Genomic DNA, 14086 nt, shown 5'->3' on the forward strand with positions numbered 1-14086 from the left:
GTTGCTGCGATTTCTATCTACCCGCTATATTTCTAGAATGGTGGATTCATACCGATCAGCGATATAAAAAGTCACTCATATTTTATTTGGAAACTAGTGATTACGTGCGAATTTTTCAGAATTTTATTTGAACATTTTGGATATTTTAAATTCTGGTCATTTTGAAAAATTTTCAAGTGATCCGAAAATTTTTTTAAAAATTACCAACCAATTTTTTTTTGAAAGATGCGCATGGCTCTCTAATTTGATTTGATTTACTTTATTTCAAATGCTCTATGGAGTAAAACTCTCTTTAATAAGTCTTTCATTATGCCTGTCTGAAGTACAGCTGCGAAACAGGCGGCGACGCGAGTTTTGGATTCAACCGCTAGATGTCATAATCGAATCCGAACGTCAAAAAGTAAAGCCTGGTCCTTATATCTCACTTTTGCCGACTTTCCGAACAGTATTTGGACTCCCACTTTTATTGAATTGTTCTCAACATCTTCGCCTTTTTTCTTTGTCCTCTGTTTACTTACGAGGAGACCACCCCAGCTCCGGGTCATGGATGTGCTCCAAAATTTTTTTGGGGTCTCCTGGTACCCAATACTGAAGTTCTCTGTGCTTAGTTTAATCTCATGGGCCTTAGGGCCCATTTTATAGAGGATTTTCCACATTATAAAAAAATTGTTGTTATTTTCTATATCGATATAGAAGTACTTAAGCGAAAAAATGCAACGATCAAAAGTTTCAAAAGTTTTCAAAGAATCTGCTTGAATTTTTTCAGAATTTTTGGGACCATCTACCACTCTCTTTGAGAAGTCCTAAAATCTATAAAAAAAGCGTCAAATTTGGGCCTCTTGAATTAAGTAATAAATGGTCCCAAAAATTCTGAAAAAATTCAAGCAGATTCTGTGAAAAATTTTAAAACTTTTTATCGTTGCACTTTTTCGTTTCGGTACTTCTATATCGATATAGAAATTAACAAAGATTTTTTTATAATGTGGAAAATCCTCTGAAAAATGGGCCCTAAGGCCCATGAGATCAAACTAAGCACAGAAAGCTTCAGGATTGGGTATCAGGAGACCTCAAAAAAATTTTGGAACAAATCCATGACCCGGAGCTGGGGTGGTCTCCTTGTAAGTCGGTGCTTGGAATTCTCCAGTTCTTATGCATAGGTATATCGGCTTTTTCAGTCGAGACATAGTCCAAATTTATTAGATAGAAATTTATTAGATATTAGACGGAAGAATATATATTGGTTTCTGAATTATTTTCGGATGGTTTCGCTGCGGAATAATCCATTGTCATGAAAATGGCAACATTAAATAACTACAAGCAATTGAAAGGTAACGCGTCTGAAGGTCGAACACCATCGAATTACTTGCGTTGATATGCAGTCGGAACATTCAACTGTGGTTCTTCGGTCTTATCACGGTGTGGAGCTTTATGAACTTGACGAAAATTCGAAAATACTCTCACATATTTTACAGGTACACGTATATGCTTTAATTTACATGCGTGAATTTAAGATTTAATTCTATTTGTACAACTGTGTGCAATAATACGTCGTTATAAGGAAAATGTAATAAACGAATTTTATGTGCGAATGTCATTTGAATAAATTTTTATCATAGGTAACATTTTGAAACATATCTTTGAATTAGAGATGGTAAGACTGATTTGTCTGGAGCATTTGAATTTTCATCTCATGAATGAGAGATTCTCGGCGCGTGCTAATAAACCCCGACCCGTATTAGCCTTAGACGATATCATATAAACACGTCGTAGAAAGGATGGAGCTTATTTCGGCTTTCTTACATCTAGCAAGCCTCCACATATTAATAATCATTTTCTATGCAAAATAATTCTTTGATTTCAAACCATTAATAGAGCAGTCTCGGATTAGAATAAAATAGCGCGTCAGATGCGCACGTGCAATTATCGAAATTTGGCTAAAGGTCTCTGTCGCGAATCGTACCGATATTTTCAATCTGGAATAATAAGCGCACCTGCACGCGCAAGAGTGCACAGTATGCCGAGTAACAAGAACTACACAGCAGCAGGCGGCAAGCACTTGCAGTCGCGGCGATTTTGCGTGCGCATAGTGCAAACGACGCGTCGGCTGCATGTGTACATAATACGCGCGCTCGCAGTTCGCGTTACAACGATCGGCGTCGTTGGCTAAAAAAACTGCAAGAGAGGAGAGTAGCCGATGCCGAGCAAAGTGGGGAAAATTTTAAAGAGAGAATATGAGTTGGTAATTTCGCTGGCGCAGCTACAGCATGATTGCAGTTCGGCAAATGCAAAACCAAAGCCACGCTCGCTCGTTTAAAAAGCAGCACCTTTGTACGCTCCTCCGCGAACTCGAGTCCGCCAGTGCGCCAAGAACGTGTCGTTCTTGCTGCACATAACTGCACGTTCGTTGATCGTACTCGGTGCATACATATGGAGAGCTCCATAAGCGTAAGTCACTTTGTGCGCTCGACACTCTGCGTGACCGGTGACGGCGATACGTATTACAGTGGACTAACAGTCGTGCACGAGCTGACTCGCGAGCCTCGAAAAAAGAGAGTGGCCATTCTTACATAGGTCAGCTGAGCATCGACTGTCACGGCCTGAAATTGTTGCTAAAAAAGCGCACAACTCCACCTCTCTTTTCTCTTAAACGTAGCGGCAGCGATAGTCGGAGATGCTGGCAGATCTAGTATTTATTCGAGTTATGCGTATGAAAAATCTGCACGTTTCAAAACGCGTTCCTGAGCCTTTTCTTGCAGTGTTTCGTGCAATTTCAAGCGCATGCTGCTCGAGCGTTTGGAAAGCGACAGCAGTAGTCGTAGCATGAAGAACAACACTGTATTATATAGGTAACACCGGCTCAAGGTGAAATTAAACGAGAATGAGAGAGAGGCCAAAGCGATCGAGTATGGTGGCTCTACTCATTGCGCGCGACCAAACGACGCCAGGAGAATTTCAATCGACGACGTTCGACTCCTGACGTTTAAAAATCCAGCTAGAGCCGAATTTATAAATAAATGAATGCTTTGGTGCGGTCAAGCGTCCGATTAGCTATTGTATTGGAGCCGATAGGCGACGTTGAGACGAAGCGTCGAGCCAACACGGCCAAGGCTCGCGCGACACGAGGGTTGAATGCCTCATGGAGGGTCGAAAGGGAGTCAGCGCGAACTGACGCAGTGCAGGAGCGCGCGAGAGCGAGCCTAGGAGAACTGCAGCTCCGTAGCGGTATATAGGTAGTAGTTTTCCGCGCTGCTATCTCTTATCCGGTAGCTGCTGCCCTACACTCGGCCGAAAAGGGTGCGAGTGGTGGGGAACGTCGGCACGGCGCGATGCACGAGCACGGGGTGGGTGGTGGGTTCGCGGTAGAAGGGAGCGATTGCCCAGTGCAGCGCCAGTGCACCAATACACGCAAATACATGTGGCGGCTTGTAACGCGAGCGAGAGAAGGTTGCCCGTCGCGGAGAGTGCATACTCACCTATACCTACCTAGCTTTTACGTATACAGAGCGGCGGCTCCGGCGCAGGGATAGCTACTGCGCTACGGCCGTGTAAGCACCGAGCGCAGCGCCGAGCCGCGCGAGAGAGGAGAAAGAAAAAAAGGGCGAGGATGGCGATGCTGCTGACTGCGGCGGAGAGCATCGACCGGGAGCCCTGCAGTTTCGCCGAGGCGACCCAGCGGTAACATTATATCGCATCCGGGTGCAGCGCACATAACCTCTCGGGAGCGAGCCAAGCTGCTGCCAACGACTGCCGACACAGTTCGCGACGAAGCTGCACTCGAACGCTTTGCGCTGCTCGGCCTGCGTTATAAACTAGAAAAAATATACACACAATGGCCAAGCGAATTATGTAGACGCGGACACCTCTGCGCTCGCTGTATCTAACCAACGTCAAATACCATCGCTTCTACTCTTCGACAACTCCCTAATTAGCAACGAAAAAGACCAAACCAACCCACCGATATTCGCGCCATTGCAACATAACGTGTAGCTCTTTCTCTCTTAGCGAATTTTATTTCTCAACATTTTCAATAAGGCACATCTGCTGCAACTCGCACACATCGCTATACATTTACTACCAACATATGTATAAGTATATATAGAAATATATATTACAAGATACGTATTACATATATAACAGCATATTCGCACACGTACGTACGCATACATTTAGACGGACGACAGGCAGAACATTCGCTCTACTCCCACGGCTCCGTTTTTTTTTTTTTTTAAGTTGATTATATTCACGTATTCGGCTTACATTGATGGCTCGAGCAAACGCTTCGGATAGACTACTCTGCAGGTGTGCGAAGCTCATGGAATATTACTAAGCTATGGCCTCGGCTACAGCAAATTTACCGCCGACCGTACAGGATCCGGTTTCCACGGTAATTGACAATGGTCCCCTCAATCAGGTGAGTTTTACCAGCTCTCGTTGTCCTTTACCGCAAAGCTATGTATGCTTGTTAAACATTTTTATCATGCCTCTCTATTTCATTCTCGGTTTATGTAATTACAAAATGCTTGCCTAAAATTATTGCGTAAAAAATTGATTTCTGCTTTTCTTACATCTTTTATCCACCGTACAAATCAGCGAGGACTTTTTGAATAATTTTCTCTGAATTTGCCTTCGATTTAAAATAAATCACTTGGATTTCCAAGCGCGAATGCATAACGTTATTTTGCTGTATCTACTTGTTATTGATTTTGTCTTTTATTCGCGCTCGTGATTTTTTAATAAAGCTAGTGTACACTATGAACTTCATATAAATGCTTAAAAACTTATTTTTTTAGATTAATATTCTGATTGCAATTTACAAGTGCAGAACAAAAATGTTTGCCACTTTAACAGTACCTCAAATTTTGTGTATATTAATTTTGCATGAAGCTGCTGATAAAATTTTTATTGATGCATATTTTTAAAAATAATTTTTTATTATATAGAAGATGATGTTTTTTAGTTTTTACAGTCTGACCATGTGCAAAAACTCTTCAATCAGCCAAATATAGTAATTCATGCGATTCCACACAACGATTCACCTACAGCATATAGAATGGTGAAATCTGGAGCCTCTACAGAACTGACTGCTCATAAACCATCTGATCAATCTGACTTACCTAGTAACAATAAGAAAATATCCAATGGTGTAGATAAACATAAAGAAACTTTCTTGCCATCAAAAAAAAATGGAAAGTCTGAAATTGTGTTAGTTCCTATAGTTCGAAAAAGAAAAGAATGTGGTCATTTTGAGCCTTGTGAAAGTTTAACCTGTGATGTTGTTTATCAGCAATATGAAGATGAAAAAGGCTTAACACCTCTAATTTCTACAAGCTTAAAAGAAGAAGAAATAGACGAAGAGGTTTCTAAACAATGTGAATGTCAAAAATATGATCCTCTGAGCAGTAATGATGACCATAGTCAAAGCGCATCCACTGAATTGTACAAATGTAATAAATGCACAACTTGTGATATTTGTGGGATGAAGTTTGATAATTTAGTAGATCACTTAAATCATAAAAAATGTAAAAGAAAAAGTGATTTTCTACACAATATTGCTACACCTACAGAGGTATTCAAATATAAAATGCGTCAAAGAGAATTGCAAATTTTAGATGACGCCAAATTTAAAAAAACTAGTGATTATCTTGACCCTGTCATGGGTTTTTCTCGTACTATGACAGCCTTAACAAACAACGATGAACTTATAATAATACCCAAAGCACCACCTCCACATTATAAACTTTTCAATTCCAATACCAGTCCAATGAATAATCTGATTAATTTAAATAATTATTATGGTCAAGGAAGATATGGATCAAACTATTGTAACAGCTTTAAAAATAATTACAGAAGTAAAAAATTGTTGGATGCAGACAAGGAATTAACAAGTGCTATGATAACTAGTATTATTGAAAGTTGCCAAAAAAGTATTGAATCACGTCCCAAGCGTGATAAAACCAACTACTTATCACTGCGATATAAAAATGAAAAGCCACATTATCTATCTTCCAAACATATTAAATTATCTGACCATTTAAATGGAGGAACTGTTGAAATTAAAGATCTGACCAACGCTCAATTTAATTATCCAATTGATGCAAATATGCTAGTTCAAAAAAGCAATACATATCCTAAGAAAAATACTAAAACAAATATTCAAGACAAAAACAACTTGAATTCTCTGGATCAACAACCAGTTCTTACAAGTTTAGGTGTGGTATTTTTCATGATTAGTTAATAAAATTTATTTTCATTCACTTATATGTTCAATGAAGTTAACTATGAATTATTTTACTTTTCAGGCTTGACTCCAACTAATCAAAAAGCTTCTGAATCATCACAGATATTAAAAAAAGAATCAAAAAATTCTGATAAAAAAGTAAAGGCCTTTACCAATTTGGCTTCAACCGACAAAAATGATTCTCAAACATCTGAATATAAACTTGAAGAAACACTTCAAAATGAAAATGAGAAACCGATGATAACACCTCTATTAAAGTCTCCTAACGAAAAGAAAAAGTTTAAAGCAATAGCAAATAAAAATCAACTTGCTAGCAAACACTTGGTAAATATATTACCAAAACCTTCAGATAAAATAGCATCAGAAGAAATATGTTCAAAACTTGAAGTTACATCACAAAAAGAAGTAATAGAGCTTTTTAAAAAACAAAAATTCAAGAAGCGTTCACGAAAAAAATTGTTGAAAAAAGGAAAATTCAAATGTACGCACTGTCAAAAAGGATTTTCTTCTATAGAATATTGTAAATTGCACATAGCCAGACATGAAAATAACACAGCATTCTTTTGTAGAATTTGTGAAAAAGGTTTTGTTGATAAGTATGAGATGAAAAAACATTCAGAAGTAAGTCATAAAATAGGAGAAGTGAAATGTGAAATGTGCAATAGTATTGTTTCTTCAGTAGAAGAATTGAATAAGCACATGAAAAATCCAAGTACAAAATTGGAACATAAATGTTTGGAATGCTCAGAATGTTTTGATACTTGCAGAGGTTTAGACTATCATATGAGAAAAATTCATGGCTTTCTTATTTGTGCAATTTGTAAACATCAAATAGCTAAGTTAAAAATAAAACGGCATTTAATGCTTGAGCATAGCATTTCTAAAAATCGCGTAGAATCTAATTTAAACAAATTATCACTGGAACCAGAAAAAAATGACTCTGCTTCTCTTGAAAATTCAATCAATGAAGTTGATGTACAACCTATTGAAAAAATTCAATTCCCAAAAGAAAACAAGACTAATGATGACTGCTTAGCAAGAAGTCGAACGAGTAGAAGAAAATTATCAAAAGAAATGTTTTTGTGTACAGTTTGTGATCGTCGATTTGAAAATGAAAAACAATTTCAAATACATTTAGCTAATAATCCTATGAAATTCACTACTTGTTCTAAATGTAGTAAAAAATTTCACAGAAAAGCTGAATGCAATGAACATAACAAAACCTGTGGAACCAATGTAATCATACCAGGTAAATGAAAATCAAATTTTATATTAATATGTAATACATTGATTTATAAACATTTTGAATTTCAGTGAAACAAGCTGTCAAAAGAAAAATCTCTAAATATCTAAATGAGAATCTCAACTTGAAGAATGGTAAATTTAGTACCGTAGCCACAAATTCAACAGAAGTTAACAGTGCTGACCAAAACCAAAATACTGCATTAAAACTTGAAAAATGTGATCCGTTAGAGGTAGTAAAAATGGAAGATGTAGCAAAAAATATTGAAAAAAGTAAAGACATCATGAAGAATAATATAAAAACCAAAGCTTTAAATGGTGTCAAAGAAGATTTAAATAGTTCGGAAGTTGTAAAAATTACAGAAAATGAAAATGTTTGGCAATTAAATGTGAACTTGAGTGAAGCACATTTCATTGAATCTTCATCTAAACTTATGCAGAGTATTTTGCATGATCATGATTATCTAGAAACACACTGAGTTTCGTAGTTGTCAAAATTCAATCTAAGTTTAATAGTTTTATTTTAATTTTATGTTGTAAATATTCAATTGAAATGTACATTACGATCTAAAATAAATTAACGGGAGCTAGTGCAAAGTAGCTATTACAAAATTTTGACAAAGAATTTTAGATCTTTTAAATTCAATTAGAATTCAAGAATAAGAAAATGTTCTCTGTGATAAAGTTAATGTTTGCTGATGTTTATACTATCATTTATGATAATTTCTATAGTGAAATGATTATTTTGAGTTAAAAGCGGAAGAGCTTTAAACAAATTTTTTTATATCTTTTTCATTAATAGTTTATATCTACAATGAAGATTGCATAACAAAAGAAAATGCTACCAAATTCTTGAAAATGAGAGGTAATCAATCAGAGGGTTTGACTATAGAAGTACTCTGAATCCAGCACATTATTTTTAAATGTAATATTTTTAAAATGTTATTAAAGTATCCGTTTTTAACTTGAAATTTTTCTTTCCGTAATCCTTGATTCTTGGAGTGCCTTGTTGTAATATTGTAAAATGATATGTCAAACAATTTCTGGTCAATTTATGAGTATTAATCATTGTTGTATACATTTTTACAATTGTATCGAAATAATTATTTCAAATATTTTATTTTCTATGACAAAGAAAAAGTTAAACAGCTTTAAATAAAATAAGATTTTTCTATACAAAACTAAAAGTCTTTTATCTAGAATTTTTTTAATGAATAATTTAAAACTTATAGTAAAATTCAGATATTTGAAATAAAATACAAATTTGATTCTTACCAAAACTGATTTTTATTGTCTTAAATTTTCCAACTCAAAGTTCCAGCAATTAAAAAAATTATATACCTTACTAATAACTTATGCACTAAATAATCAAAATATCATATTCGATCTAATGCTTCAAGCATGATGACACTATTTCCTCTGATAACCTGAAACATGAAGAAATTTAAAAACTTAAAGTTTCATTTATAAATGAAAATGAAAAAAATGATAATGCTTGATGTGGAGTAATTTTGTCTAAGTTTGATTATTTGACATCAAAATTAAATTAATAAGATCATTTTGTGCTTTGTGTTGGAGTTGTATAGTGTTGTGATAGATTAATGAATTCAAAAAACTTACCACCATTCCAATATTATTTTGTGTGCCATCCTTGCAAAATTCTACACTCTCATCAATTACCATGTTCATGAAGGGGTCGAATCCTCTCAAGATACCAGTAACATGTCGGCCACCGTTCAATTTCACTAAAATATAATATTATGATTAAAAAATAATCTAATGTAAAATTAACTGCTTGTTTGATTTTTATACTTACGTGACAGCTTCTTGTCCATGTACCTGAAAAAAATATTATTGAATAAGTCATCATTTTACTAACATAACCCATAATTTGATGATTAATTACAGGCAAGTACTTTTCTCCTTCATTATTATCAGTAATTTGATTATTATTTACTTACTTTTTCAATTCTGGAGGATGTGCTTTGCTCATTGTAATAAACGATTTGCTTTAGTGATTATAAAAAAAGTTTTAGAACAATTTTCAGTCTCAAATTATGAATGAAAGTTAAACACGGACAAGCCGGCAGTATGCAGTTCTCTACGAACTGACGACAACCGTGTTGTCGAGCTGAAAACGCCGCATAAAGTTTGTTCGCTAGCGTCACTAATCGACAAACGGTAAATCGACAATTCACCTTCGAAATGGCCATTTATGCGTTTCGCTCCAAAATGTAATTTAAACCATTTTTCTTTCATATAATGATGAATCTATTAGAACTGTATTTTCAAATATAAACTAATTTATAAAAGTACGATCAAAGTTCTTGGATTTAATGAAAGGATGTTCAGTCTCCTTAAATGTCAATGCTATCGGTGAAGGTGGCGTTGGTCAAATACAAACGCTAGTCCTAGTAAGGTTCTAACTTCTAATGAGACATCCAAGTCAATTGCAGTTTCAGGGATTCCCATTACAACTTGGAATTTGCAGATTAACTATAACATCAATAACCTTCATTCTCGTCATTGTGAGCTTAATTAAAAGTTATAAATTTCAAAAATGATAAGAAGACGTCAAAGAAATTTTTACAAAAAGTTGGTTCGCGCATCATCGACTTCGAAGTTATCAAGTATTTTTCACGCTAGCGCATTTGAAAATCTGGATCAACTAAGATTTATCTTCAATAGAGCAATAATGCAAAAGGACATAAAAATTATTGAGTATCTTGCAAAGACTAACATAAAAGCTCTTGATGCTGCAGACAAACTTGGTAGAACGGCTGTTCAGATAGCGGCTGAACAAGAATTTTCAGAAGCAGTCAATGTGATTTTTCAGTGTTGTTGCGACGAAGACTATAATGAAACGAATGAGTTGAAGCATTTTCACATTGCTTGTCGTTTTGACAACATCAGTGTGTTGAGAAAATATATCAGTAAAGGTGTTAACATAAATGCTAAAATTGAATGCCCCTGGCATCGATCATTGGACGGTTGCACAACTCTGCATACAGCAATTGAATTTTCTGGAATAGAATTGGTTGAATTGCTTTTGGAAAATGGATTGAATCCAGACGTAAAAGATTCTTTTGGACGCACGCCTTTGCATCGTATTTGTATGTCTTTTGACAATGATGAGGATTATTATAAAAGTTTGGAAAAGTTACGACTTCTTATAAAATACAATTGTACTGTTAATGCAAAAGATGACTTTGGCTGTAGTCCGATATACAGTTTATTAAGTGGTCCTCACAAGCATAAGAAAGAAGTTCTAGAAGAACTTACTCAAAACAACGCTGACCTCAAAGATTTGAACTCACAAAACCAAACAGCATTGCACTTGACTTTTGATGTTGAAATAATTGAAATAATCCTGAAATATGGAGTTGATGTAAATTCAATAGATAAGCTAGGGATATCCCCTCTTCAGAATGCTGTGACATGTATGAAGCGGGATGCAGTTAATATTTTGTTGAAACATGGGGCCAATGTACATGATATTCATTTCAAGGAATTAAATTTGACATGTTCAGGCAACTACAAAAACTTTATACCTCAATTAGAATCCACAATTCATCTCTTTCATATAATCACACTTTTACAAGAAGCAGGGTTTATTATGAATGGATGTGATAAACTTCAAGTTTTGTTTTGTTTGAATGAGGGATACCGCATTGAGGATTACTTCGACAATATTGAAATGAAAAATATTCTAGAATTTGGTAAGGCAAATAATCCTATATAAAACTAAACCACATGCATATGATTTTCATGCATTATTTATTCATTAGGTAGTGAAGCAGAAATCAAAAATTTTTTTGACAAGTTAATAATGAAGAAAACATTGTTTTCAAATGAAAAACTCAAAATAAAAATTGAATTAATTATTAAACATCTATTGATGATTCATGTTGGAAATATGTACATAAGTGAGACAACAATAGAATACCTTTTACAAGTAATAAGCATTTTACAAGAAGGTCGAACCAATCTTATCATTGATGATTTTCCTGAATTATCAAAAATTATGAATGAAATCATGTTCATCGAAACAACAATGATAAGTAATCGTGCGACACTTCATGATATATGTAAAGCAAGAACTGAAAATGTCTATCGAATTTTGATTGATTTTAATTACGATTCAGTACAGTATTTAAGCGAAATTTTTCAACTTTTTTCAATTTCCAGAAGAATAATGGAAGGTTATATTTATAAAGGTTTAATTAGAAGGTATAACGAAATAACAGCGATTGAATTTTTACAATCGCTAGTTTACGAAAATCTGCCTGTACTTTGTTGTAAATTTATTATTCGATATTTGAGTAATGAAGAACTAATGGCTATGTGTAAGGCTGCTATAAAATCGCCTGATTTAGACAAAGTAATTTTGGCGAAATCGAAATTCAATTTGATTCGTTCCTATCCAGAGCATTGGAATGGGCATTCAAGTGGAAAATTGGACGGAACATTGTGATTACTCTACACACTTCAAAAAATTTTAATTATGATTATTTAGTTTTATCATTATTATTGAACAAATGAGCAAAATAATTTCACTTATTTTTATAACTTTCCTTTTTTTTTTCAATTGGTTTGAGACTATGATGAATATTGATAAAGAATAATCCATTGATATTTTGAGACAATTTTTTTATTACACTATCCACTTATCGATTATAATCATGTTACACATTTAAACTTTTAGTAACTATGAACAATAAAGAAAAAACGTAAAACTTACAATCCAGTCACTTCATTGTTATAATTATTCTGAAAAAAAGTTGAAAGGTATTTATTGAAATCCTACATAGAACAGCAGTCGTTGGGTTTAATCATGGTAATACATGTGTGCTTTTGTGTAATACTACATCAATCAAAATCTTAGACTAGGTATTACATCAATAAAATTGACTTTCATATGATTTTGATGAAATTCTGAGAGTATTCATGTATTCATTAAAACTACATACCTTCCAAATTTCATCAAAATCTTATAAAAGTCACTTTGACTGATGTAATACCTTACAGATTATTTTTAATAAAATGGCAATGAATTTTTGTTGACCATACAAAAGTTTGTATAAGTAGTTTTGTTACTTCATAATTTGTTTTGTTTATTACTTAAAATTCTTTTGCTTATTTTTTATACTTATTTAAAAATCATAACATTACTCAAATTTTTCAAGAGTGTAACTACGAATAACAGTGATAATTTTTCATGTTTTAATGATATTGATCGCTTGGCCTAGTGTCTTTTTAGAAGTTTTAACATTGATAATTATAAGTACTAAATGGATAGAACAAAAGAGCCTCAACAATACATTGAATGAATTTCAAATAAATCATTTTATTTTATTGTGGGAATGTTTTTTACATTTTTTACTAATTACAATAAATACAAATAAAACCATGAGTAATTTTTTTTTCTCAAATAACTTCATTGTAATGTAAAACAAGCAAAAGGATAATAGAAGTAGAAGTAGAAGAACATGTATGGAAAGTTTAGCCTTATATGATTAACATTAATAATAGACCAGATATCTTTTTTATAGTTACTGAGTTTTAAGTTATATGTATTTATTTTAATTTTAATTTCAATTTGTATTAAAATAAAGTAATTCAATAATTTTATATACATTTATAATAGACTTGCAATTACATTGTATTAATAAAAATTACTTTTCCTTATGGTAAAATTATAAAATTTGATAAAAATTGAATTAAAATACATTATATGAAAATAAGTTGATAAAGTGTTTCCATGATGTTATCATGGGTACTTTTTGATTAGATATAATTAATGAGATCGTTTATTTATTTTGTAAAATAGACATGGCTATTATTAAATCTTCAGGTATTGTTCATACATAATTTACTTACAGGAAGCAGAGAATGAAAGACGCAGACTATTATATGGGATCTTATGCCCCCAAAGTAAATTACAATTAAATTGCAATGATTTTTTACCATCAAAGAAAACAAATACAAAAAAAAAATTAACATTCTTTATGGTAAAAAAGATTTAACTAGATTGTTTTTGGTCAATTACTCCGGACCTGGATCATTGTCTCATAGACTTGGACAAATGCAACAAAGTTGCAGTTTTTTTTATCAAACTTAACTCAATTCATTATTCAATAAAAATTTTATTTGTATTCTTTTGCTTTTTTGAAAAACTTCATTAATGTCTTTATTTTGTTGTTCTCTTGACACCGTGAAGCCTTTTACAAAAATATTTTGTATTAATTTTAGAGAACATTTTAAAAATTATCATTTTTATTTCGGTTTCAGTATCTTCTTCATAATAAAAATGAATTTTTAAGATAAAAATAAAACTACTGATGAATTTGGCTGATTAAATAGCTGATTGTATAATATTAAATTTTACGAGTTAGCAACTAAATTTCGATAGAATTAATTTTAATTTTGACAAACAAGAATAAGATACATAGCAAAAAAACAACCTAAGATTGAATCAGTTTAAGTTTCAAATAAAAAATTTGAATTATTAATTTTTTCATTTAAATATTATCAATAATTAGAAAAAGTTTATTTGGAAATAAAAAACTCAAATTTTCTAGGCTTTTATAAACTAATGAAATTATT

The 14086-nt window shown here is 33.0% G+C and overlaps 3 protein-coding genes across 5 annotated transcripts; 2 read left to right on the forward strand and 1 right to left on the reverse strand.

Annotated features, from left to right (window-relative positions):
* Nucleotides 1-3410: 3410 nt before the first annotated feature.
* LOC106655199 lies at nucleotides 3411-8618 on the forward strand. 3 transcript variants are annotated; one of them, XM_014375454.2, is made up of 4 exons: nucleotides 3411-4411; nucleotides 4958-6209; nucleotides 6300-7487; nucleotides 7553-8618. In XM_014375454.2, exons 1-4 carry the CDS (start codon nucleotides 4331-4333, stop codon nucleotides 7957-7959), a joined length of 2928 nt encoding a protein of 975 aa, XP_014230940.1. In that variant the 5' UTR covers nucleotides 3411-4330; the 3' UTR covers nucleotides 7960-8618. The 3 variants fall into 3 exon arrangements, with proteins under 3 accessions (XP_014230940.1, XP_014230941.1, XP_014230942.1); XM_014375455.2 differs by having other exon boundaries at nucleotides 4967-6209; XM_014375456.2 differs by lacking the exon at nucleotides 3411-4411 and adding an exon at nucleotides 4810-4847.
* A 125-nt stretch (nucleotides 8619-8743) lies between these two features.
* LOC106655151 (small nuclear ribonucleoprotein G) lies at nucleotides 8744-9607 on the reverse strand. Its single transcript, XM_014375373.2, has 4 exons — nucleotides 9442-9607; nucleotides 9297-9319; nucleotides 9101-9225; nucleotides 8744-8907 (listed from the first exon to the last, which is right to left on the reverse strand). Exons 1-4 carry the CDS (start codon nucleotides 9471-9473, stop codon nucleotides 8857-8859), a joined length of 231 nt encoding a protein of 76 aa, XP_014230859.1. The 5' UTR covers nucleotides 9474-9607; the 3' UTR covers nucleotides 8744-8856.
* A 274-nt stretch (nucleotides 9608-9881) lies between these two features.
* Nucleotides 9882-11982, forward strand: LOC106655038 (tankyrase-1-like). Its single transcript, XM_014375224.2, has 3 exons — nucleotides 9882-11199; nucleotides 11269-11276; nucleotides 11908-11982. Exons 1-3 carry the CDS (start codon nucleotides 10041-10043, stop codon nucleotides 11980-11982), a joined length of 1242 nt encoding a protein of 413 aa, XP_014230710.2. The 5' UTR covers nucleotides 9882-10040.
* The last annotated feature ends 2104 nt before the right edge of the window (nucleotides 11983-14086 follow it).

This window comes from Trichogramma pretiosum, unplaced genomic scaffold, assembly GCF_000599845.2.
Source record: "Trichogramma pretiosum strain Unisexual culture from Peru unplaced genomic scaffold, Tpre_2.0 scaffold99, whole genome shotgun sequence".
Taxonomy (NCBI): domain Eukaryota; kingdom Metazoa; phylum Arthropoda; class Insecta; order Hymenoptera; family Trichogrammatidae; genus Trichogramma; species Trichogramma pretiosum.

Excerpts from the sequence above, each read along its gene's own strand:
- LOC106655199 (XM_014375454.2), top strand. The coding sequence starts at position 4,331 with ATGGCCTCGGCTACAGCAAATTTACCGCCGACCGTACAGGATCCGGTT. Across the intron at positions 4,412-4,957 it reads ACAATGGTCCCCTCAATCAG|TTTTTACAGTCTGACCATGT; the intron begins GTGAGTTTTACC and ends GATGTTTTTTAG. Across the intron at positions 7,488-7,552 it reads AACCAATGTAATCATACCAG|TGAAACAAGCTGTCAAAAGA; the intron begins GTAAATGAAAAT and ends TTTGAATTTCAG.
- LOC106655151 (XM_014375373.2), bottom strand. The coding sequence starts at position 9,473 with ATGAGCAAAGCACATCCTCCAGAATTGAAAAA. Across the intron at positions 9,320-9,441 it reads CATCCTCCAGAATTGAAAAA|GTACATGGACAAGAAGCTGT; the intron begins GTAAGTAAATAA and ends TATTTTTTTCAG. Across the intron at positions 8,908-9,100 it reads AAAATAATATTGGAATGGTG|GTTATCAGAGGAAATAGTGT; the intron begins GTAAGTTTTTTG and ends TTCATGTTTCAG.
- LOC106655038 (XM_014375224.2), top strand. The coding sequence starts at position 10,041 with ATGATAAGAAGACGTCAAAGAAATTTTTACAAAAAGTTGGTTCGCGCA.